Genomic DNA, 24,383 nt, shown 5'->3' on the forward strand with positions numbered 1-24,383 from the left:
AACTTCCCACCTAATATGAGCAGTCTCTAGTCCGTAGTATTGCTCTGAGATCGTTTTTGCTTAAGCTCATTCATTAAAACAGCTCCCCTCCTATTTGGATTTCTCCATTTGTTAGGAAGTTCTCCCGTAGAAGCATGGTGTAGTGTGAGGGACTGGACTGATCTAGACTTAAATTGAATTCAAATTCTGCCACTGACTAGTTATGTCATGCTAGGGAAGTAAACCCTATGGAGCAATTCCACTCTGCAACACATGGGGTTGCCAAGTCGGAATTGACTTGATTGATGGCAATGGGTTGAGGAAGTAACACTCTCTTTGGGCCTCAGTTGTCCACCTGGGAACCGAAAAACTGGAATTGAGTAACCACAAAGTTTTCTTCCTTCTCTAAAATCCAGTTATGAGTCAATATCTGCCTCTCAGCGACAGCTTCAATTAGCCCTAGTTATACAAACTGGGTTTACATGATAGTCCTTCAAATCTTTGAGGACCTATGCCCCTCTGAGTTTTTTTGTTCTGAGTTAAACATATTCAGTTTCTTTAATCATATCTCTTATGATAGGATTTCCAGATTTTTCACCGTTCTGGTCAAGTGTTCCAGGCTGTTGTGTAGTGGGGTATCCCCACTACTTACCCATGTGCCCAGCTGGACACTTCTGGCTGAAGGAGATAGGACCCACCTCGACCTGTGCATAGCCCCAGGGGAGGCACCCACTAAAACTTTCTTGGGACCTGGGGAAGATTGCATTTTGCAGCTTTAGAGGCCCTTCCTTCAGGCTGCACGCAGAACGGATGCAGGGAGCCCTGGAGTCACATTTGGAAGGAGGCGATGCTTCCCCAGAAGGACCAGTGAGTAACCAAGTGCTCATGAACTCAACAGGTGCCACTTCTCAATAAACCTGGAAGGACGGTTTGCCAGAGATGTCACCAATGTTTGCAGCAGTTTTTTGTTTTTGTTTTTTTTAAATGAGGCACTAGGTGTTCACGTCACCATTGATGAAAAAGTCTTCTCCAGCTCTTTTCTCTTGCTGCGCTCCATCCTCATTCTCCACGACATCATGTCACATGGCCCCTTTGCCCTAGAAGTCTTGTATTTGTCCTTTGTACAAAAAGACAGGTGCAAAGACTCTTGCTCACGGAAAATAAAATGAAAACAAGCAAAAGCGGATTTGAGAGGATTTTAATCTGATTATGAGCCTACCGGAAACAAAGGTGTCAAGGTCAACGTAGGAGGAACCAGGCCTAGGTTCTCAGTCTGACACCCCAACAGACATGGGGGCTTTCCCCGCCACCCTAACCCTAAGTTAGCTAGTGCTGCTGTAACAGAAATATCACAATTAGGTGGCTTTAACAAACAGAAATTTATTTTCTCAAGGTTCTGCGGGCTATAAGTCCAGATCCGGGTCTTGGCCATGTTGATTCCTTCCTTGTAGGTCGTCCCAGGCGCTCCTTGGGTCCTTGGCTTGCAGATGACCCTCTCATGGCCTCTGTCTCCTCCATGTGTGTGTGCACATCTGTGTGTCTAATCTGCTCTTTTTATAACTCAGAAATGATTACATTTAGACCCACTCTACTTGAGTATGATCTAATTAACATGACAAAGAAAACCCTATTTAAAAAAAGGATTACTACCACAGGTATAGGCAGGAGGATTCCAATACATATTTGTGGGGGGACACAATTTAATCCAGAATGCCTCCCTTGTTTTGACCCAGCCACCCTGGTCTCTACTCTTTGTAAACACCAATCATGCTCCCACATCAGGGCCATCGCATTTACTGGTATCTCTGCCTGGAACACTCTTTCCCCAGCCAACTGCATGGCATATTCCTTCACTTCGTTTGTTCTTTGTTCAAATGCCACCTTACCTGAGAGGTGTTTTCTGAATGCCTTATCTAAAATGGTACCATTCCTCCCCAACCCATCATTCTCTAGCCCTTTGCTTACCTTCTTGTTCTTAATAGAATCTATCAACATTGACAAATACTCACTTATTCATTTATATTACCTAGAATAGAAACTCCACAAAAACAAGGCCTTCGCTTTGGTCACTACTGACTCCCCTGTACCTAGAACCGTACGCAGCACATACTGGGAATTCAATCAATATTGACTGTTGTGTGACTTTTAAAGCTCAAATTCCCATGCTTATTAGCATAACAATTGGTTTCATGAAAGAACTTTTCATTTTTTCAGTGGCGGTCTCATTAATCTACTGGTTGACAAATAAGTCACTGGGAATGGGAACATTTGTTTGTTTGAGCAGCATGGATCTGGAAAAAAAGGCCCTAGTGTACCACACAACAAAACCACTGTTAACTGAGGTTGGTAGAAGTTACCTGGTGAAGGGAGAACTCTGGGCCTCACTCCCTCTAGAGCTGCTCTCACCTACGGTGGGGCATGAAAAAAGGTGGGAAGTGGTGTGGGCATGTGTTTTCTTCCCCCACGTAACCTCTGTGGCTCATTGGTAGATCTGGGCTTTCTCTTCATTTCTCATCATTTCTAGGGGCTGACGTCAGTTTTATGTGTTCAGTGACCAGGCACAGGGACTGTCTCTAGGAGTCAGGTGAGGGCAATGCAAGCTACCAGGTGGGTGGCCATGTGCACTGTTCAGGTGAACTTAGGAGAAGGAGATGGAAGAGAAGTGGGTGCAGCAAAGGGATAAGGACTAGGCAAAGCCAGGTAACCAGCATGAGATCCCTGAACAGAGCCAGTAGGCAAGGAAAATCCAGGAACAGTCAAGTGGAAGAGTGGCAATGTGCACCCAAGAGGCCAGTTGTGTTGGTCATTTGCCCACGATGAAGTAGACATTGTGGCCTTCTGGGGAAGTGGGGAGCAGAAGGGAGACCCATGGGCAGAAATGACATCCTGGGTGGAGTGATTGAAACTACCTTGGGAAAATATTTCACAATCTACCCTGTTTCTTCAATGCCTCCTTTCTCTCTATTATCTCTTCCTGTAAGATTTGAGGCCTCAGGAAAAATCTAGTCACCCCTGGGAGGGAATAACCCTGAACCTTATCAGCTATTAATCTCTAAGTAAAGGTTAGCTCATCAAAATTTTCCAGAGTGGCAATAGCCCAGAGCTTCTCTAGACAGAATCATTCCATGGAAGATTGTATTTTTCAAAGATGGCCACAGTAATAGACTCCATCCCATGCTCTTCTTTCAAAGTGATCTTGACAATCCTTCCATTGAGTGGTGGAGTCTTTATCCCTTCTTGAACTTGGGTGGATCTTTTTCACTTGTATCTGAAAACGAGTGTGGCAGATTCTAGGATGCCTCAGCATCCCTCTATAATTTTCCTTCTGCTTCTGGCTCCTCACTGTCCTAGTATCAGGCATAAAGAAAGTTGTGCTGGAACTTCCAGTTGGTTGGGGCAAATTCAAAGTCTCTTTTCCTGGTTACTGTGCTAGAGAGTAAGGAGAACGTCAGCCTCCACTCCCAGATTCTGCAGGAGGCATGAGGGTCAATGGAGATGGTGAAGATGTTAATAAGGTGTCACCTGCAAATTATCATCCATCCCAACCATGGGATGTCAGCTATCCCCAACTGCAAGTTACCTTTGAGAGGCTGTCAACTCAGATGACCTGAAAGTCCTTCAAGCCAGAAGGAGAAACTCCTGTCTCCCACCTCTCACCTTTACCTTTTCTTATGATAATGCCTAGGTTATCAGGAAGCATCCTGGTCTCAAACTATAGGGGCTGAGGCTGGAGGTAAGTGATTCAGTTTCTCTGCTAGTTCAAATGTCGACTGTCTTTTAAAGCCCAGGATCCAGGCTGGAGGCAATCCTCTGGTGCCAGTTGGTTGATACTTGATAAACAGTGGAAGGGGACCAAACATCCTGGACAATCAGTGTCCCTGTGCATCCTGGACTACTTCCAGTGTCTTTGAGGGACATTTCTGTTAGGCTTCTCTTACCTAGAGCAGAGCCAGGACATGCAAAATGGGGAGAGGGACGGGGAGGATATGGAGGATTGTGCCAGTGCTTTCTGTGACAGCGCCCTGGCGGTTCCCAGGAGGTGAGGAGAGAGTCTCACAGGAAGTATGAGGACCATTGAGGTTTCCAGGCACCAGCTACGTCCCAGAGCATCATGTGCTGGGCAATGGGGCTCCTGATGATCCAGGCATCAGCTCGTATCCCCCATCATGGCAGACCCTACACAACGGCGTTCTCTGTCTCTGGAGCTACATCGTTAGCACAGACATTCTTCTTCTTTTTCCCTGGTGAGGAGATCAAAAAGAAAGTCATTCCTCCAGTGTTTGGAATCTTGGCATCCTTGGCCTGACCCAAGATCTCTAACTCCTAACTGTTCCATCCTAAGATTACCTCAGCCAAAGTATCGCCTCTTCTGGTCTTCCAAGACCCTGGAAAAGGAGACACTTCAAGAACAGAAAATTCTTCCTAATGTCTAATCTTAATCTGCAACTCTGCCATAAATTTAACTGTAGGGTGTATAGAAAGTTAGACTGGAATGGACCCAGTTAAATGACTGGACAGAGGTTATGCGGCAGAGTCGGGTCCCCTGAAGGAAACTTTCCACTATCTTAGGTGGTCAAGTTCTCTCTGTCTCTTCTCATGAGACAAAACTGCTCTTTTCTGAACCCTGAAAACATGATGCTAAGTGACAGAAGCCAGTCACAAAAAAACACATATTGTATGATTCTATTTATATGAAATATCCAGAATAGGTACATGTACAGAGACCGAAAGTAGATTAGAGGTTGCCTATGGTTGAAAGTGACAGCTAAGGGGTGTGGGCTTTCTTCTAGGGGTAATGAAAATGTTCTAAAATTGATCATGGTGATGAACGCACAGCTCTGTGAATACACTAAAAGCCACTCAATTTTATACTTTAAATGGGTAAAGTGTATGGTATGTGAATTCTATCTCAATAAAGATGTTGAAGAATAAAAGCTGCTCTTTTCCTGGCTTCCACCTTCTTACCACAAATCCTGGGGACTGTCCAAGGCAGATGCCTGGACCAGAGCCTCTGCATGGCAGACAGGGCCCCTAGATAGTGTACAGCCTCTTCCCTCCTTGACAGCTGGAAAGAGTACACAGGAATCAGTCACTCCCCTGGCTAGTAGCTGGGACAAGGCTCTTGCCTTCTGGGACACCGCCACCATAATATGGTCTCAGTGCCTCCTTTTCCTTGCTGAACCACAAGCTACCCTAGGGCCAGCAAGCTTGGGGTGGAAATGGCCATGAAGTCCAGGTCATAAGAGGATGATTCTTTCAGGGACAGGGCATCCTAGGGCAGAGGCCAGGGCTAAGCTGAGTCTAGAGCTTAGAACCTGGCCTGATCTCCGAGTTTTTCCTTTTCTCAAGATGGACACCTTATCAGACACTGGCCAGGGAGTGCTTCTCACGGGGTGCTATCTCTACGAATGGTAGGTAAGCAGGGGCTGGGATTCACCGATCCTTCCACTCAACAAACCTGTTTTGAATACCAGCTATCTTCCAGAAACCATTGTTAGGTGCCCAGTGGTGACCCAGCCTCTGCCTTTTAAGAGCTCAGAGTTCAGCAGGGAAGTAAGTAAGTGTAACAATAAGTGCCCTGGTAGTGTAGTGGCTAAGAGCACGAAAAGGTCAGCAGGTGCTCTTTGGAAACTATGGGGTATTTCTACTCTGTTCTATAGGGTCACTATGAGTCGGAATTGACTCGATGGCAATGGGTTTGGATTTTTTTTTTGGCTTATTAACCTAGCCTGGAGGAAGGGGAGAATGTCAGGGAGGCTTCCTGGAACAGGCACACCTTGAAGATGGAGTAGCAGAAAGTCAAGTGAAGAAGTGCAGTGGGGTGGGAAATCCTGGAAAATGTGTTCCAGGCAGAAAGAATAGCGTGTTGCAAAGGCCTGGAGATGCATGTGAGAGCATCATTCATTTGAAGAACTGCAAAAGAAATGTCAAGTAGTTCAGTCTGGCTGGAGGCCAAAGTGTGAGATGAGGAGGATAAACACATGAGGAGGGAGAGGAAAGCAGGAGCAGATCATCTCATTAGCAGGAGGGCCATGCCTGCTCTCCTCCCTAGTGGATTCACCCACTCTGCCCACCTCCTGCACCTACAGAACTCCTACCTGAGCAGGGACCACAGTGCCAGGCAGAGAGGAGACCCACCAGGACCAGGAGGAATGAGACCGGCACCACCACCATCAGTAGGACATCTTTGTAGGAGGTTTTCCCTGGGGCTGGACATGGAAGGGGGCACGGTCAGAGGTAGAACTGATGATTCATGGTCCCTCAACCACCCCCAGCTCACCCCCGAGCCTTGGCATACCTGCCTCACGGTGACAGCTCTCCCAGGGGGTGACTGTGGCCAAGTCCCAGCTGACAGGGTTGGAGACAATGCAGGAATAGGCCACACCCTTGTCTCCTGGCCCCAGTGAAACCCTCAGCACCTGTCCGTTTGCGAACAGGCCATGTGGTTCAAGACCAAAGCCAATGGTCCCCTCTCGTTGCCAGCTATAGGTGACATCACTGATATTGGGGGCCCAGCAGGACAGGAAGACCTGGCAGGTCTTGGGGGGCTGGGCATCCCCTGCTGCAGCGATGAACACTTGTACTGCGGGCCTGGGTACTGCATCTAGGAAAGAACACGAGAGCAGGCATGGGTTACAGGGGAGCAGGGTTGGGCCCACAGCACTGGCTCTGGTACCCATGAGGGGCTAGATGCCAGCTCTGACTAGGCCCCTCTTGTTCGCAAACCTTGTCTGGCTTCCCATTTTCCACAGGACAGATGCTGAACTTCTTAACCTGGTATTCAAAATTGTTTACGATATGGTACCTGCCAAACACTCCAGCCATGCCTCTGGCTGGTCCTCCCAATCCATCCTAACTAATTTGCAGCTCTTCTAAACATGTCATGTTCGTCCATATCTTTCATGCTTTCCTAAAGGCACATACGCCCTCACTTCTTGTTCTCCTAAAAATTCCTGCTGACTTTCAGGGCCCAGCTTGGACCATTGCTTAACACACTGACTGTGAAACCTTTCCTGCTGTTCCAGGCTCTGAGCTCTCCACTCTGCCCTCGGTCCTTTGCTTCCAGTGCTTCTCAGTCAGTGAGAGACAGTAAGCTCTTATTAGTCAGGCAAGAAAACAAATACATTTCCTGGCCTTTTGAGACTTACAGTTTGGTAAGGAAGAAAGATATTGACAAAGGATTCTAAATAAGTAAGAAAATAAGGACCAAACCAAAACCCCCTGCCACTGAGTCGATTCTGGCTCATAGCGACCCAACAGGACAGAATAGAACTGCCCCATAGGGTTTCCAAGGCTGTAATCTTTACGGAAGTGGACTGCCACATCTTTCTCCTGCGGAGCGCTGGGGGGTTGGAACCACTGACCTTTTGGTTAGCAGCTGAGCACTTAACCACTGCGCCACCAGGGCTCCTCGAAAATAGCTACAAGGGTGCAAAATGCTGGGAAGGAGGAACCCAGGGGATGGGGGCTTTGTCTTCTTGTCTTGATAACCCTAGGTCTCTGGTGCTGACAAATAGTAAAAAAAAAAAAAAAAAAAAAAAAAAAAAATACAATAAACCAAAAAAACCAACCTTGTTGCTGTGGAGTTGATTCCAATTCATGGTAACACCGTGTATTAGAGGAGAACTGTTCCATGGGATTTTTTTGGCTGTAAGTTTATGCAAGCAGATTGCCAAGTCTTTCTTTCACGGCACCACTGGGTGGGTTCAAACCACCAACCTTTAAGTTAGTAGTCAAGTGCAAACCATTTGCATCACCCAGGGACCTTGGCAAATAGTAAACCAAAAAAACTCATTGCCATCAAGTCAATTCCGACTCACAGTGACCCTATAGGATAGAGTAGAACTTCCCCACAGGGTTTCCAAGGCTGTAATCTTTATGGAAGCAGACTGCCACATCTTTCTCCCTCCGAGTGGCTGATGGGTTCGAACCGCTGACCTTTTGGTTAGCAGCCGAGCGCTTAACCACCCTGCCACCAGGGCTCCTTCTGGCAAGTAGTAAAGTGCTCGAAAATCAGGCCATTGAACAAATTGGCGTCCTAGGCTGTGATTCCCCTCTCTGGTATAGGTCGGTTGTTGCACGAATCCTGAACCTTGATGGCAATGGGGACCAGCAGAAGAGCATCCTGGTGACAACAGGAAGATTTAGGCTCTGACAGCATTCCAGAGTCAAGCAGAGTAAAATCTCATTAATGCCAGCTCAGGCTGGTGGGATTTGTGATAGGAAAAAAAGGAAAGATTTGCTGGGCACACTAATAGTATAAACAAAGATTTCAGGGGGGTATTTACACTACTTAAGAGTACAAGCTGCTTCCAAACACGATCAGGCGCAGTAGAAACACCCATTGACAATTCTCATAACTGATCTACTAACTCAAATCATTCTTATCTATTGTCAAAGCAGAGCTCCTAAGGACTGCTGCTTGGCAGCTTTGTGCAATTAGTTCTAACCACGCTACGTATTTGAAAGCAATAAAACTGCGATTTCCTTAAAATCTGTAATTCAGACACTGAGAAGAAGGCATTTTAGAGCTTAGCGGTGTGGGTGCTGCATGTATTATCACATTCAGCATCCTCATTTCACATGTGTGGCAGCTCAGACTCAGAGCTGGGAGAGGCTCCAGGGCTGCCTGGATGGTTGGGTAGGTTCTTCACTGCACGAGGGCACTGGGCTAAGCAGGTACCGAGGGTAGTGTTTAAACCTAGCCAGCACCCTGCTTGCTGAAACTTACAGCCTGCTGCAGGGCTGTGTGTATGCAGAAGGGCACCCATCTAATTGCACAAAGGCACCTTATGGCTAGCGGCACTCTGAGCTCTCACCTGAGGACAGCCAGTTAGCTGTCCCTGTGTCTCTCTCTTCTCTAATTTGCTCCTTGCTTCTCTCTCTCTCACTGCTGGCCTCTTCCCAGCTGCCATCCCTACACCCTATTCTTAAATTTGGACTCCCCCCATACTCTATCCAAATTTCTACTGAAATAGTGGTTTGGGGTCACTCATACTTTTTTTCAACCCCTGAGGTAGATAAATGAGAGCCGAAAGGCCATTCTTTTTTAACCAGCAGAAACATGGAGGTGGTGGTGACGGTGATGGAGGTGATGGTGGAGGTGATGGTGGTGACAGTGATGGAGGTGATGGTGGAGGTGGTGGTGACGGTGATGGAGGTGATGGTAGAGGTAATGATAGTGATGGAGGAGGTGGTGGAGGTGGTGGTCATGGTGATGGAGGTGGTGGTGGTGATGGAGGTGATGGTGGAGGTAATGATGGTGATGGAGGTGATGATGGAGTAGTGGTGGTGATGGTGATGGAGGCGATGGTAGAGGTAATGATAGTGATGGAGGAGATGGTGGAGGTGGTGGTGATGGTGATGGAGGTGATGATGGTGATGGAGGAGATGGTGGAGTGGTGGTGGTGATGGTGATGGACATGGTGGAGGTGATGGTGATGGTGGAGGTAGTGGTGGAAGTGATGGTACAGGTGGTAGTGGTGATGGTGATGGAGGTATGAAGCAGGTGGTGGTGGTGATGGTGATGGTGGAGGTGGTGACGGTGATGGTGGAGGTGGTGATGGTGATAGTGATGAAGATGGTGGAGGTGATGGTGATGGTGAAGGTGCTGATGGAAGTGATGGTACAGGTGGTAGTGGTGACAGTGATGGAGGTGATGATGGAGGTGGTGGTGGTGATGGTGATGGTGGAAGTGATGGTGGTGATGGTGGAAGTGATGGTGGTGATGGAAGTGATGATAGAGGTGGTAGTGGTAATGGTGGACATGAAGTTGCTCGTGGTGATGGTGGTGGTGGTGATGGTGATGGTTGTGGTGGTGATGGAGGTGATGGTGCAGGTGGTAATGGTGAGGAAGTGATAGTAGAAGTGGTAGAGGTGGAGTTGCTGGAAAGAGAGGCCCAGCCAGCCCTCTGAACCAATTCAGCCACCCAGCTGAGGTGCTGAGTGCAGCTGCACAACTGACTGTGGCAGACCCAATTGGAGAAAAGGTTGTCCAGCTGAGCCCTGCCAACCCACAGAATCATGAGGAATAAAAATTGTTTTAAGCCAGTAAATTTTGGGTTGGTTTGCTCTGAAGCAATGAATAACTCAGTATCCCATGAATGATATATAGTTAAAATCTCTCTACATATATCTAAAAGAGCTCTTTTAAGAAATATAAAATAAACATTCTATAATTTTAATTATAGTTTAATTATAATTTTGTTTTTTTAATAAAAAAGCATCATGTCATAGTTTACTTAGTAACTTTTTTTTTTTTCTTTTTTAGTGGTACATAAAATAATGGTGTGTCTTACAATCTATGATGGTGTCTTAGAATTGGTGGTGTACTTAAGGCCAAGCACTGTCCTAGATGCTTTGTAAATGCCACTGTGTCACCTTTAGAGCCACTCTACATGGTAATATTACAATTCCCATCTTATGAATAAGAAATGTAAAGCTTAGAGAGGTTAAGCATTGTGTCCAAGGCCACTGAGCCAAGGAAAGAGCGAATTGGAGTTCAGACCAGGGCTGGAGTGATGGCTAAGCTGGCCCACCACACCAGGTAGGAGCTCACCTGCAAGTACCTGAGAAGTTTTCTTAGATGTGACTGCCAAAGGGCAGACATTCCCTGAATCAGCAACATGGTCAGTGGCCAGAGGTTTCTGGAACCCAGTTCTCCCTAGGACTCAGGATGTTGCTGGGTGCTTTGTGGGAGGCTGGGGGGCAGGGAGCCAGCACTTACCATACACCTTGAGCTGCAGGGTCTGGGTCCAGGCCCAACCCCCTGTGTCTACCAGCAGGACGGAGAAGTTGCCGCTGTCTCCGGACTCCAGTGGCCGCAGCTCAAGGCTGAGGTTGTGGTGCAGGTGGGCTCGGCCCAGGAAGCGGGAGCGGTATACAGTCTGCAAGGAGTCCCCGGAAAACGTGGCCAGGAGCTCCTCCGAAGGCCAGAGAGATCGCCAGATGGCCTCGCGGACTTGGAATCCGGGGGGGTGCTCTGCTGCCAGCAGCACGGAGCCCCCCACCTGTCCTTGGATTTGGGCACCAGTAACTGCAATGGGAAGCAGAGCTGAAAGAACAGAGCACCTGTCACTCTGGCCTGCCCCACGCACCTCAGCCCTCTCCATCATGCAGCTGAATGATGAGGAAACCTATCAGAGACCCTCCATCCAAGTTGAGGGTGCACTGTGCCGGGTCCTGGGAGCAAAACAGGAGAGAACCAGGTCCCCGTGTGCATGGAGCTCACAGGAGAAGCCAGACACTTCAGCTAGCAATTAAAACATAATATATTAAGTATTGTGATGAGAAAAGGGGTTCCTGAGCGGTGCAAAAGGTTAAGCACTCAACTTCTAGCCAAAAGGTTGGCAGTTCGAACCCACCCAAAGGCAGCTGGGAAGACAGGCCTGGTGATCTGCTTCTGAAAGGTCACAGCCTTGAAAACCCTATGGGGCAGTTCTACTCCGCACACATGGGGTTGCCGTGAGTTGGAATCAATTGGACAGCAACTAGCAGCAACATGATGGGAAAGAAAGGGGTGGTATGGGAGAACACAGGCCGGGTGAGAAGGTGACCTTACCTAGCCTGGAGGGGCTCAGAGAAGAATTGTAAGCTGAGGCCTGTGGGAGGAATGGGAATCAGCCAGGGCAAGCAGAGGGCTGCCTGGAGGGGAATGGGGAAGTGTTACCATCAGAGGGAACAGCATGTACAAAGGCCTGGAAGGAAGAAGCCTGGTGCACTGGGGAACTGAAAGTATTGCTCTGTAGGGGAGAAATTACACCACTGAGTTGGCTGGAGCCACTTCACGCAGGGCCCTGAAAGTGACATTGGAGTACGGGCTTTATCTTTAGAGCAGTGGGGGACCTTGGATTGGTTTTAAGCAGGAGAGTTACGTGATTATTTGAATGGTTTGAAAGACCACGCCAGCAGAGGTGTGGAGGTGTGGAGGAAGGGCAAGACGGAGGCTGTTTATATTAATGCAAGGAGAGGTGAGAGAAGTGGGTAGGGAGGAAGGTGGCAGCAAGAATGGGGAGAAGTGGGAGAAGTTGAGAGATTAAGATGATGCAATCCATGGGACTTGGTTAATGATTAGATCGGGGGGTGAAGAAGAGTTAAGGATGGCCTCTGGGTTCTTGGGGTCCATTGGGTGCCTTTCTCTGTGATCAGGGACACTGGAGGAGAAACAGACTGGGTGGTGAGATGGCAAGATGCTGAGTTTAGTTGGGAACATGGTGGCTTTGGGGTACGCAGGGGACACCTCTGCTTTGAGTGCCCTCCTGACTTCATCCCTGGCTAATTTCTGCTCATCCTTCAAGCCTCACTCACTGCGTCTCCTGACCTCCTCTATCCCTCACTCCAGGTGACAAACTCTGCTTCTGTGTCCCCATATTGGCCTGGGCTCACCATCATTACTCCTCTTAAACCTGTTGTCGTCGAGTTGATTCCAACTCATAGTGATCCTATAGAACAGAGTAGAACTGTCCCATAGGGTTTCCAAGGCTGTAATCGTCATGGAAACAGCTTGCTAGGTCTTTTCTCCTGCGGATCCACTGCTGGGTTTGAACCTCTGACATTTGGGTTAGCTGCCGAGCACTTAACCTTTGTGCCACCAGGGCTCTGTATTACTGCCCTTATCCCTCTATTATGATTGCCTGTTGATGAGTCACTGTCTCCCCCTAGGCTAAGAGCTCCTCAAGGGCAATGACACTTTCTTATTCATCTTTGTACTCCTAGTGCCTATCACCACTTAGGGCCAGGATATAGGAGAAGCTCAGTAAATTTTACTGAATGAATGAGTGTACTGAGGACTTGCCTTGTGCCTGGCATTGTGTTAGGCACTGGGTGCAGAGTAGAGTAAGAGCTGATGTGTAAAGTATCCCAGTGCTGGCAGTGTGGTTGAGGAGATGTGTTCTGATGGACACTCAGCCAGACACAGATAACTCTAGTCCCTCTCCATCTCACTGCCCCCACCGTCTCCAGTCCTAACTGGTGATGGCTTCCATGTTCATGCGGAGTGGAGATTTAACATATAGAGAAGTTGTTGTTGTTGTTAGGTGCTGTTGAGTCGGTTCTAACTCACAGCGGCCTTATAGGACAGAGTAGAACTGCCCCATAAGGTTTCCAAGGAGCAAACTGGTGGAGTCAAACTGCTGACCTTTCTGGTTAGCAGCTGTAGCTCGCCGTAGCTCTTAACCACTGCATCACCAGGGCTCCATAGAGAGAATAGCACTGGATTTAATCAAGATTCCCAGGTTTGATGTAGCCCTGGTTCTGCCACAAATCAGCTGTGTGGCCTTCAGCAAATCACTCCCTCTCACTAGGCTTCAGGTTTCTCATCCATAAAACAAGGGGGCTGTACCAGGTCAGCTGTGCCGGACTCCTTTGCCATTAAGAGTCCTTTTAAAACTTATTTTCCGCTCACATGTCCAATGATGTGAAAGATTTTGTGAACCAGGCAGATCGAGGTCTTTTTTGAGGGACAAGGTGTGTTTTCCCTGAAAAGGTTTGTTGCTGTTAGTTGTTGTCCAGTCGGCTTCGACTCATGGCAACCTTGTGTATAACTGAACAAAAGGTTGTTCCATCCTATGCCATCTTCATGATCATTGTATGTTTGTGTCCATTGTTGCCACAATTGTGTAGTCCCTTCCAACCTAGGGAGCTCATCTTCCAGCACTATACTGGACAATATTCTGCTATGATCCGTAAGGTTTTTATTGGCTAATTTTTATAAGTAGATCACCAGGTCTTTCTTTCTAGTCTTAGCCTGGAAATAAAAAATCCATTGCCGTCAAGTCAGTTCTGACTCACAGTGACCAAGCAGGACAGATTAGAACTTTCCCATAGGATTTCCAAGGCTGTAAATCTTTATGGAAGCAGACTGCCACATCTTTCTCTCAAATCTGTCCTCTATGGGTGACCTTGCTGGTATTTGAAATCCTGGTGGCATAGTTTTCAACAACACAGCAACACACAAGCCACCACAGTACGACAAACTGACAGATGAGTAGTGATCACATGGTTTAGAAATATTGAAAACACCTGCAGGACCTTTGAAAGAGCCCTCAGAGCCAGGAACCCAGGTGGAGGACACTGGACAAAGTAATCTCAAAGTCCCCGAGTCTCTGGTATAAACAAAGATGCCTTAGCCTTTGCCACCTGCCACCACCCCCATCACCTAGCCCTGCAGTGCTGACCCTGTCACATCAGCTACTTGTTGACCAAGGAAGGGAACTCAGACATTAGATAAGATAGAGGGGTCACCCATTCTTGGCAGAGACCCAATGTGTCAGTCATTTCAACATCACACCATCATCAGCCACCCCCAAGTCTACATGGACCATATTTAACCACCCCCTCCCTACCCCAACGATCATCCTCACTCAGTATTCACCCCCCCTTACACAGGCCAGTAGGAAGGGACTTCTGGTGTTCCTCTCAACCTCCCAGCCCTCCTCAGACGGTAGGGAGACCTGCTCTCCCCTTCCCTTCCCTGGTCTCCTCAATCTTTGAGTAGAATTCCCAAGTGTTAACACTACCAGACTCTTCACCATCTTGGTCTCCAAACCACTAGGCATCACCAGCCTTAGATTTTACTGCCTGGGGCCACAAAACAGCTAGTGTCTCATGGGTGCTCCCAAGGCTTCCATCTCTTCCCACCCAGGACTCTTTGCATCCATTTAGCTTTGATTGTTGCCCGGGAAATTGTTCCAGGCTTCCCTACCCTTCCTCAGCTCCTGGGTTGTCTGTCACTCAGGATGGGGAAAGGATTGCCCAGAGTTCTGGTGAGGGCCGGCTGGGGACAGGCCTTCAGCTTTCTGAGGACGGGGTATCCACCTGCTCCACTTACCTTCCCAGAGAAGCAGACTCCACATGGCTATCCTTCTCAGGAGAGGCAGACACTCTCCCCCAACAACCAAAATCCAGCGCATCCCAGGCCAAGCGGATGCATGGATGGATCTGTGGTCCTTCTGGAAAGTCCCTTGTCCAGAAGGAGGAATCTTGACTCAAAATCACATGTCCCGAAAGTGAAAATGTCCAGAGCAAAGTGGAAGTTGGCTGCAGGCCTAGCTGGGTCTTTCAGGAGCAGATTCTTGTTAGTCAGCCTTTTTCCTATGGTTGGCTAATGCAGTCTCAAGCAACAAGCTCCTCTGCACAAGCCCATGTCTTCTAGGCTGACACTTACCAGGCCTCCACCATCTAGCCCTGCGTTACTGTTCTCATCTTTCCCCTTGGAGCCAGAGAAGCCCTCTAAATTCCAATTCCAATCAAGTCACTTCTCCTCTGCTTAAAAGTCTTTCCTGGCCTCCTGCTGCCCTCAGGATAAAGGTTAAACCCCTTGACTTAGTATACAAAGTTTTTATGGGTTGGGCTCCAGGCCTGCTTCTCCAGGTTGGTCTCCCACTTCCGTTCTGTTTTCCACCATACCACACCAAAGCTACTTGGTCTCAGAACTACCCATTCCATACTTCCATGCTTTGGAATCATTTCTCTACCAGGCATGCTCTTCCATTCATCCCTCCAGACTCAGCATGTTGATGTGGCCAGTCAAGCCCTCCCTCCAGCCCTCCTGACCTTTGGCAGAATGGAACACTCCTCCTCTGGCTTCAGTAGTGTGTCTACTCCTCCCTCAATGCCCTTCTGCATGTTTGTAAGTTTTCTGGTCTCCATAGCCCTGGTGGCACAGTGGTTAAGAGTTCAGCTGCTAACCAAAAGGTCAGCAGTTCAAATCCACCAGCCACTCCTTGGAAACCCTGGGGGGTCAGTTCTACTCTGTCCTATAGGGTGGCTAGGAGTCAAAATCGACTTGACAGCAACAGGTTTGGTTTTTTTGGGGTATAGCTTATTTTGCTAGCAAGGCCTTGTACTCGGGTCTACGTCCCCATTAGTACTCCATACATCACAGTTGCCTAACAAATATTTATTAAAAGAGCAAATGAATTCTGTTGTTGTTAGTGGCTGTCCAGTTAATTATGACTCATGGCAACCCCATGCATGGAGAGTACAATTGCTCCATAGGGTTTTCAAGACTGTGACCTTTTGGAAGCAGATCACCAGGCATGTCTTCAGAGGCACTTCTAGGCGGATTTGAACCGCCAACCTTTTGGCTAGTAGTCTAGCACTTAAGTATTTGTAGCACCCCCAGTGATTTGCTTCATTTCAGCCCTAAAACTCTTCTCTGAGAGGGTACTGCTATCACTCTTTCAGAGATGGGGGGATTTGAGAATCGGAGTGGGTTAGGCACCTTGGTGAGGTTGCAGAGTGGCAGAGCTGGGGTCTGAACCTCGACCTTCAACTGTAGTCCATTTTGCCACAGCTGCCTTCTCCTCACCCTCTTTTCTTCTCTCACTTCAAGTCACTTGACTTCTCTTAACTCAGGGAAGGCTTTGTGGGAAGGTGTTGTTTCTCTCCCTACAGTCCCCTGCGGAAGATTCCTGATTGTTCCATGCGGCTCACTGTGTCTGGTCCTGCATAGCCCCTGACCTGTCAATCAAACTGAAGGCTCTTCTTTGGACCCAGCAAGGAATTAGGCATATGGGGGGTTGGGGGAGGGAATATGGATGGGCATGAGCAGGAGGATTTTGGGACTGGGGGAGGGGGGTATTCCTGCCCTCCAGGTACTCACAACCAAAATGTAGAAACAAGACACACCTGGCAAGGTGAAGCCCCCTGCCATCCCCAGACAGGCCCTGCTCTGTGCAAACAGGCAGCATCGAGGGTCAGTGCTGCAGGAGGTGGGAGGAAACAGCCTCTGTGGGTCTTGGGTAGGAAAGGCTTCCCAAGGAGGTAGAATTGGATCTGGATCTGGAAGGTGGGCATGAGAAAAAGGAGCGGGCCAGAGCTGGGGGTAAGCTCTGAGCACTGGGGCGAGCAGCGCCTGCGAAGACTTTATATTAGTGTCCTAGGGCCGCTGAACCACAAAGTGGGAGGCTTCTAAGAACAGAAATTGATTGTCTCGAAGTTCTGGAGGCTAGGTATCTGAATGCAGGGTGTTGGCAGGACCATGTTATCTCCAAAGGCTCTAGGGAAGATCTTTCTTGTCTCTACCAGCTTCCGGTAGTCCTCAGCTTCTCTCAGCCTCATTCCGTGGTTTGCAGCTAAAGCATAACTGTGGGCACACGGACATTTTCCCTGTATCTGCCTCTCTGTGTCTCTCGCTCTTTTTTATAGGACATCACTCAGACTGGATTAGTTCCCACCCTACTCCAGTATGACCTCTTGTCAACCTATCTGGTAACCGCTTCAAAGACCCTATGTCTAAACAAGGTCATGTTCACAGTTCATAGGTACCAGGGGTTGGGATTTCAACACTTCCAAGCAAAGGGATCTTTAGGACTGAAGTGGGTAAGTGTGGAAAGGGAATCCAGGGGTCAGATTATGGAGGCCTTGAATGCTGGGCTAAGTATTGGGCCTTTGTTCTGGCTTTCAATCTTGCTAATATTCGGATTCTCAGGCTCTACCCTTAGGGATTCTGGTTTGATCGGTCTGGGATAAGGCGCTCTGGTGGCTCAATGGTTAAGTGCTCAGCTGCTAACAGAAAGGTCAAGGTTTGAACCCACCAGTGGCTCCATGGGAGAAAAGACTTGATGATCTGTTCCCATAAAGATTACAGCCTAGGAAACCCTGCAGGGCAGAGTATAACTCTATAGGGTCGATGTGAGTTGGAATTGACTCAACAGCACATGATGGGGTGAAGCTCAGGAATCTGTAGTTTTAACAAGTGGTCTAGATGATTCTGAAGCTGTTGGTCTGAGGGTGCACTCCGAGAAGTTCTGCTTGGGAGGAGGGGACTGTTGACCATTTTGAGCTGGGAGTAACTTGCTGGTGGGAGGACAGCATGCAGGGAGGGCAGAAAAAGAGCCTGGGGCCAGGGAAGTCTATGAAGCTGCTGTTGTGATGGTCCCGGGGGAAATGGGAAAAGGTCCTGACCTAGGAAGGAAAGCTCTAGAGTCGAGAGAAAGGGGCAGAGGCAGCTGCGGTCCTGACAGAACTTGGAAGCAGCCTGGCTATGGGATAGAGTGACTCTGGGAGAGGGATCATTTACCACCCCATTGTTAATGCCATCAATCACTCATGAGACATTCATTGAGCGTCTACTTATGTGCCAGGTGCTGGGGACACACAGAGATGAAAGGCACAGTCTCCGCCCTCAAGGAAGTCGCAGTTCAGTGGGGAAGATTGGACATGTAACCCAATAATTAGATAATTATAACCAGGGTGGAAAGAGGAGGGCCAGATGCTGCAATGGACGAGCATGATGCCTGACCCACATGGGAGGATGGGAGGCTTGGAAGGGCTGAGGGGAGGGAGTGGTGTTGGAAGAGCCTTAAGGATACACACAGATGAGGGTAGAAGGTAAGAACTCAAGCTCCAGACTCAGAGCTCTTAGATTCATATCTTGGTGTGAAACCTTGAGCAAAGCAGAACTCTGTATGTCAGTGTCCTTATCTGTGAAATGGGCATTAGAACTGTGTCTGCCTCCTGGGGTTGCTGTGAGGGTTAGATGAATGAACACATGTAAGGGTTTAGAGTGGTATCTGGCACAGAGTAACCCAAACCCAAACCCATTGCCATTGAGTTGATTCCGACTCATAGCGACTCTATAGGACAGAGTAGAACTGCCCCGTAGAGTTTCCAAGGGGTGCCTGGTGGATTCGAACTGCCGACCTTTTGGTTAGCAGCCATAGCTCTTAACCACTATGCCACCACGGGTTCCACAGAGTAAGCCCTTAAATATTATCCATTGGTACTAAATGGCTAGAGATAGGGAAAAGGGGAAACCCTGGTAAATGCAAGGGAAGGTGTGTTTGAGGCATGAGGTAGTGTCCCGTTCTGACTCTCTTCTCCCATAAGACTGGGAGCTCCACGTGGGCAGGGATTAGATCCTCTTTATTTCTGCACTCTGTACATCCCGAAGGAGTCCCTGGGTGGTGCAAATGAGTAACACACTAGGCTGCTAACTGAAAGCTTGGAGGTTCGCGTCTACCCAGAGCACCTCAAAAGGAAGGGCTGGTGATCTACTTCTGAAAAACCAGCCATTGGAAACCCTATGGAGTATAGTTCTAATCTGACACACATGGGGTCGCCATGAGTCAGAATTGACTTGACAGCAACTGGTTACTGGTACATCCCCCAGGGACAGGCTTTCCATGAGATGATGTCCTCTAAGCATTTGTTGAATCAGGCTGAATGATTCTGAAGTGTCAGGGCCAGGGCTGGGAGGGCTGTGGATGCAGCAGTGGGGGTCGGTGTAGGGACAGATCCTGAATTCCTTTAGGAGACAGTGGGCAGTCACAGTCTCTCTCAGCAAAATTGGTTGCCCCTAGCTATCCATCCAAGCAGGAAATGAGTTGCAATTTCTTTCTCTGGGAAACCATGTCCTTGGCGAAGCTGAGAAAGGGGATAGGAGGAGGCTGGTGGCAAGTACTTGCAAAATACTATTCCTCCTCTCCAGGGAATCTCTGGGTGGTGCAAATGGTTAAGCACTTGGCTGTTAACTGAAAAGTTGGAGATTCAAGTCCACCTAGAGACACCTCAAAAGAAAGTCATGGTGATCTACTTCCAGAAAATGGGCCGTTGAAAGCCTTATGGAACACAGTTCTACACTGACGCACACGGGGCCGCCATGAGTCCGAGTCGACTCCATGACAACTAGTCCAAAGGGAAAACCTTCTGGTCCTGTGACTACTGAAGAGAGATGGACTGAAGGAGGCTGTGCTTGAAGCACAGGTGCAGGGAAGGGTTAAGTCTGCAGCAGGTTTCCCCCACACTCCTAATCACTGGTTCACACCACATTAATTACCCACCCACAGGGGGTAGTGCCATGGAGTAAATTAGCTGCTGAGTTCAAAGGGGGCCACTCCCCGCATTCCTTAATTAAGAGAGCAGCTGGCAGCCAGGGCTGCTACTCCACTCCTTTCCTCTCCCCTCCTCCGGGCCTTTCTGGGAAGCCAGGTATCTGCCAAAGCAGACGCAGTAGCTCCATCTGCTAGGTGGAACAGCCTGTGCCCCACCACCATTAGCCCACCTTCAGTGCGGGGCTGGGGAAGGGCAGGTGTTAACTGTGACCAAAGAAAGGCTTGAACCTGGTGACTAATCCTGAGCCCCTGGGTGAAGAGATTCAGGGCCGATGTGAAATGCCCGCAGTGCCATGCCCTGTCCCTGGCCACTCACAATTTTCCTCACTCTGTGGACTGGCCTTGGGGCAAAATGGGGCATGTTCTCCCAGGGGAAGGGGTGGAGAAAGGGAAAGAGGTGGGGTGCTTGAGGAGTCTGGAGAGAAGGGAACCAGGTGGGGAAGGGGGCAGAGAAAGAGCAGCCAGACAGGAGGGAGGGGCATTAAGCAGGCATTTTGGGAGCCAAGGTGAGGGAAACTTTGAGCTGAGGGTGGAGGGGGCTCAGGGACAGAGGTGAGGGGGCAGGTAGTGTCCCATGTAAGCCCTGTCTGTGCTTGCCTCCACTTATAGGGTACCCCACAGGATGGATCGTCTGCTTCGTGTTCTGTCCACCCACACAATGCTACCAGCCACTGGGCAGCCCCAAAGGCTGTTCTAGGCTGGGGGAGCCCATGTACACCCCTCCCTGGTCAGCCAGCTCAGTGACTTCAAGAGGCAGGAAGACTCGGTTTTGAGGCAGAAAACCCTGGAAGGAGCCCCGCCTTTGCCACGTAGCTGAGTGAGTCTAGCAAAGTTTTTACCTGATGCCCAAGTTACTGCGGGGGACATGTGCCACACACGAGAGGGCACTTGCACGCCCTGAGAGTGAGTGCGCCTTAAATTCACGCCCTGAGATGCCTCTCCTGCCTCATCCTAGTTTCAGCCCTGCTAGCAATCTTTGAGAAACTAGGGGTGTGGCATGCATAGCTGGAGAGGAAGAGGCTGAGAAGGAGGAGAGTGGGATAAAATAGCCCAGAGGAGACTGGCTGGGAGGGACCTGCAGTTTGGGTAGGGTTTGCTTTTGAGCCAAAGGCACCTTCCCAGAGATTGGAAGTAAGGGCACATAAAAAAGAAACAAAGTTAAGATTGTGTTTTATTGAGATAGAGAAAGGGGAACTGGAAAACTCATTCATTCTTTTGCTCATTCAATGTCCGGGGTGTGTGTAGGACATTCATCAAATGTTTGTTGTTGGCATCCCACCTTGTGCACACTCATGCATTGAGCACACATTTATAGGGCGTCCACCGTGAGGTCAGGAACTGATGCGAATGATGATGGTGATCTTGTTACTGATGATCAGAGCAACAGTCACTATTGGCCTATATCGCACCTGGGCGAGAATTCCAGAAACAAGTACAGCATAGACTTCTTTCAAAGAGCATGAGAGAAGGATGTCTTTGAGCAAAGGCAGATTTGCCCACTGCTCCAGGTTCTGCTAACTGCAGGTTCTTCCAGTGGTGCCAAGGGTGATATATGAATGTGTGTGCAGGACACAGAGTATCTCAGTATTGGATGAAAAAGCCCGGGTTCTTTTGCATCCTATACGCCCTGTTACTATCATCACAGTCCATACAAAGATAAAGAACACAAAGCCTTTTAGGGGACCTGCTGCTGTTGAGTCGATTCCAACTTATAGAGACCCTATAGGACAGAGTAGAACTGTACCATTGGTGGAGTTGAACTGCCGACTTTTTGGTTAGCAGCTGAGTTCTTAATCACGGTGCCACCAGGGCTCCACCTTTAGGTTAGTCAACCAGAAAAACCAAAACCGTTGCCGTGGAGTCAATTTCAACTCACAGCAACTCTATGGGACAGGGTAGAAGTGCCCTTTAGGGTTCCCGAAGAGTGGCTGGTGGATTCGAACTACTGACCTTTTGGTTAGCAGCCGAGCTCTTAACCACTGTGCCATGCTCAAACTGCTTGTGCCACCCAGGAATCTTCAAATGAAAATATAGAAGACCCATTTTCTAGTTAAATCTAAGATTAAAAACCAGAAATTGAAAGAAATCCTAATGTGTGTGGCCTGCCTCATTCAAGAAAGGGTCATTCTCTATTTTTATTGTTTGTGTCTAAATTGTACAGTCACATACAAGACAAGGACTGGGTCTGTAATCACATTTTACAGTGAAGTTGTACAATGAGTAGGTCAGACCACAGTGTAGGCCAGTGTACAAGTCCTTCACTACCCAAAAGGGCCACCAGAGGGCAGCCACGTGGTTCCTAGCTGTTGTTTTCCTTCTCTCTCCCTTAAGGTACAGCTCCAGGCTGAGTTGCTGGCCACCACCCAGCTGGAGTTATTTCGTTTTTCTACTGTGCAGTAAGCAATGTGATCCCATAGAGACCAGGCCCTTAGAGGAGGCACAGCCAACTCACCCCTGCTGGAAAAGTGTTTGCGTTTAGCTCTGGCTTGGAGAGAAAAATAACTTTTCACAGCTCAGAGGCCTTGAAAATGAGTGTGGAGGCTGCTGATGGGCAGTGTGGGGTAAGCGGAGCTGTGGCAGTCTGGGGGTGAATGGAGCTGTGGCAGGCCTGGGGTGGGAGGAGATGTGGCAGGCCTGGGATGTGAGGAGATGTGGCAGGCTGGGGGTGAATGGAGCTGTGGCAGGCCTGGGGTGGCAGGAGATGTGGCAGGCCTGGGATGTAAGGAGATGTGGCAGGCTGGGGGTGAATGGAGCTCTGGCAGGCCTGGGATGTAAGGAGATGTGGCAGGCTGGGGGTGAGTGGAGCCCTGACAGTTCTGGGGTGTGAGGAGATGTGGCAGGCTAGGGCTGAACGGAGCTGTGGCAGGCCGGTGGTGGCTAGAGATGTCCACAGAGAGGGAGGGGTGGGAGGCAATCCTCTGGCCCTCTCAGGGTGCCCTTCCTCAGTGTCTACAGGGTATGTCCCTGGAGAACTCTGAAAGTTCCTTTGAAAGTGACCCATTTGCCCCTGCCCACCAATGGCCTCCAGGATCTGAAGATTCAGGGCTCTCTTTTCAGGGTCAAGCCAAGGACAGTCAAAGGGACAGAGGGGTCATACTAGAGGCACTCATATATAGAGAGAAGGGATGCCAACCATTCCAGTGGGGTGGAAAGCAAACACCTGTGGTTTCTGTGTCCAGAGTCACTGCTGGAGCCTAAGTGTGCTTGGCGATCCCTTTTTCCACTTCATTGCTTGATCTTCTGCAAAGGGGGGACCCAGCTCACAGGACTCAGGAACTGAAGGACCCATAGGAGGGGCTAGAGGCTTCACTGGGAGCACTGGAGGCCAGAGGTGTGTGTGTGTGTGTGTGTGTGTGTGTGTGTGTGTGTGTGTGTGTGTTAAGGCAGTGCCACCACTAGTAGAGAGCCTCCTTGTTGTTGCCAAGGGGATCTTGTGGGTTCTGCTTCTTCTACTCAGCCCGTTGGCTGAAACCTCACTGAGCTGAGGGCATCTCACCTCAGCGTAGATGATAGAAATGTCCTGTGGGAGAGTTAGATCAGGAGGGGAGAGCAGGTGTAAAATGGAGGGTGAGAAAAGAGCAGGAGCCCATCTTACCTCTCCCCTGAGGTTGACTCAGCAAACGTGGCTGTGGGGGAGAGAGAAGCACTCAGGTTAGTGTGTTTGTGCTCATTCCTTCCCACCTCCTTCTAGAAAGCATGGACCCAGCTAAGGACTGCTGTTCCTCCTTTTATTTTCTAGGATCCCTCACCCTCAATCTGGAAACAGATGAGCCTGGGAATCAGGAGAAACTGGGTTCTAGTCCCAGTTCAACCACCCACCAGCTGTGTGACCTGAAACGAGTCACTAGCCCTCTGAATCTCAACTGCTTCGACCAAAAAAGGGATAATAATAACTACCTCCCAAGGATTATAGTGAGAATCAAGGGAGATGAAAGTGTAAAAGATATTTAAAAATAACTACTGCTATATTAGACATCTACTCTATGCCAGGCATGGAGCACTGGTGGCTCAGTGGTTAAGAGCTCAGCTGCTGTCTTAGTCATTTAGTGCTGCCATAACAGAAATACCACAAGTGGTATTTGTTTAACAAAGAGAAGTTTATTCTCTCACAGTCCAGTAGGCTACAAGTCCAAATTCAGGGTGTCAGCTCCAGGGGAAGTCTTTCTCTTCTCTGTCGGCTCCGGAGGAAGGTCCTTGTCATCAGTCTTGCCTCGGTCTGGGAGCTTCTCTGCACAGGAACCTCAGGTCCAAAGGATGTGCTGTACTCCTGGCACTGCCTTCTTGGTGATATGAGGTTCCCATGTGTCTCTGCTTGCTTCTCTCTTTTATATCTCAAAAGAGATTGGCTTAAGACACTACCCAATCTTGTATACCTCATCAGTATAACTGCTGCTAATCCGTCTTATTAGATCATAGTGATTGAATTTACAACACATAAGGAAATCACATCAGATTACAAAATGGTACACAATTATACAATACTGGGAATCATGACCCAGCCAAGTTGACAGATATTTTTGGGGGACACAATTCAATCCATGACAGCTGCTAACCAAAAGGTCAGCAGTT

General features: G+C 48.9%; 2 protein-coding genes across 2 annotated transcripts in view; both read right to left on the reverse strand.

Moving 5' to 3' along the window:
* Positions 1-4,155: 4,155 nt before the first annotated feature.
* Positions 4,156-14,888, reverse strand: SLAMF8 (SLAM family member 8). The gene is made up of 5 exons (XM_004390208.2): positions 14,807-14,888; positions 10,706-11,032; positions 6,278-6,583; positions 6,078-6,188; positions 4,156-4,220 (listed from the first exon to the last, which is right to left on the reverse strand). The coding sequence occupies exons 1-5, from the start codon at positions 14,886-14,888 to the stop codon at positions 4,156-4,158; spliced, it is 891 nt and encodes a 296-aa protein (XP_004390265.2).
* An 8,120-nt stretch (positions 14,889-23,008) lies between these two features.
* Positions 23,009-24,383, reverse strand: part of FCRL6 (Fc receptor like 6) — a 13,466-nt gene continuing 12,091 nt past the window's right edge. Inside the window, 2 exon segments of the mRNA XM_012559635.1 lie at positions 23,009-23,054; positions 23,410-23,440. Of these exon segments, the coding sequence (XP_012415089.1) occupies positions 23,009-23,054; positions 23,410-23,440 (77 nt within the window).

This window comes from Trichechus manatus, unplaced genomic scaffold, assembly GCF_000243295.1.
Source record: "Trichechus manatus latirostris isolate Lorelei unplaced genomic scaffold, TriManLat1.0 scaffold00288, whole genome shotgun sequence".
NCBI lineage: Eukaryota > Metazoa > Chordata > Mammalia > Sirenia > Trichechidae > Trichechus > Trichechus manatus.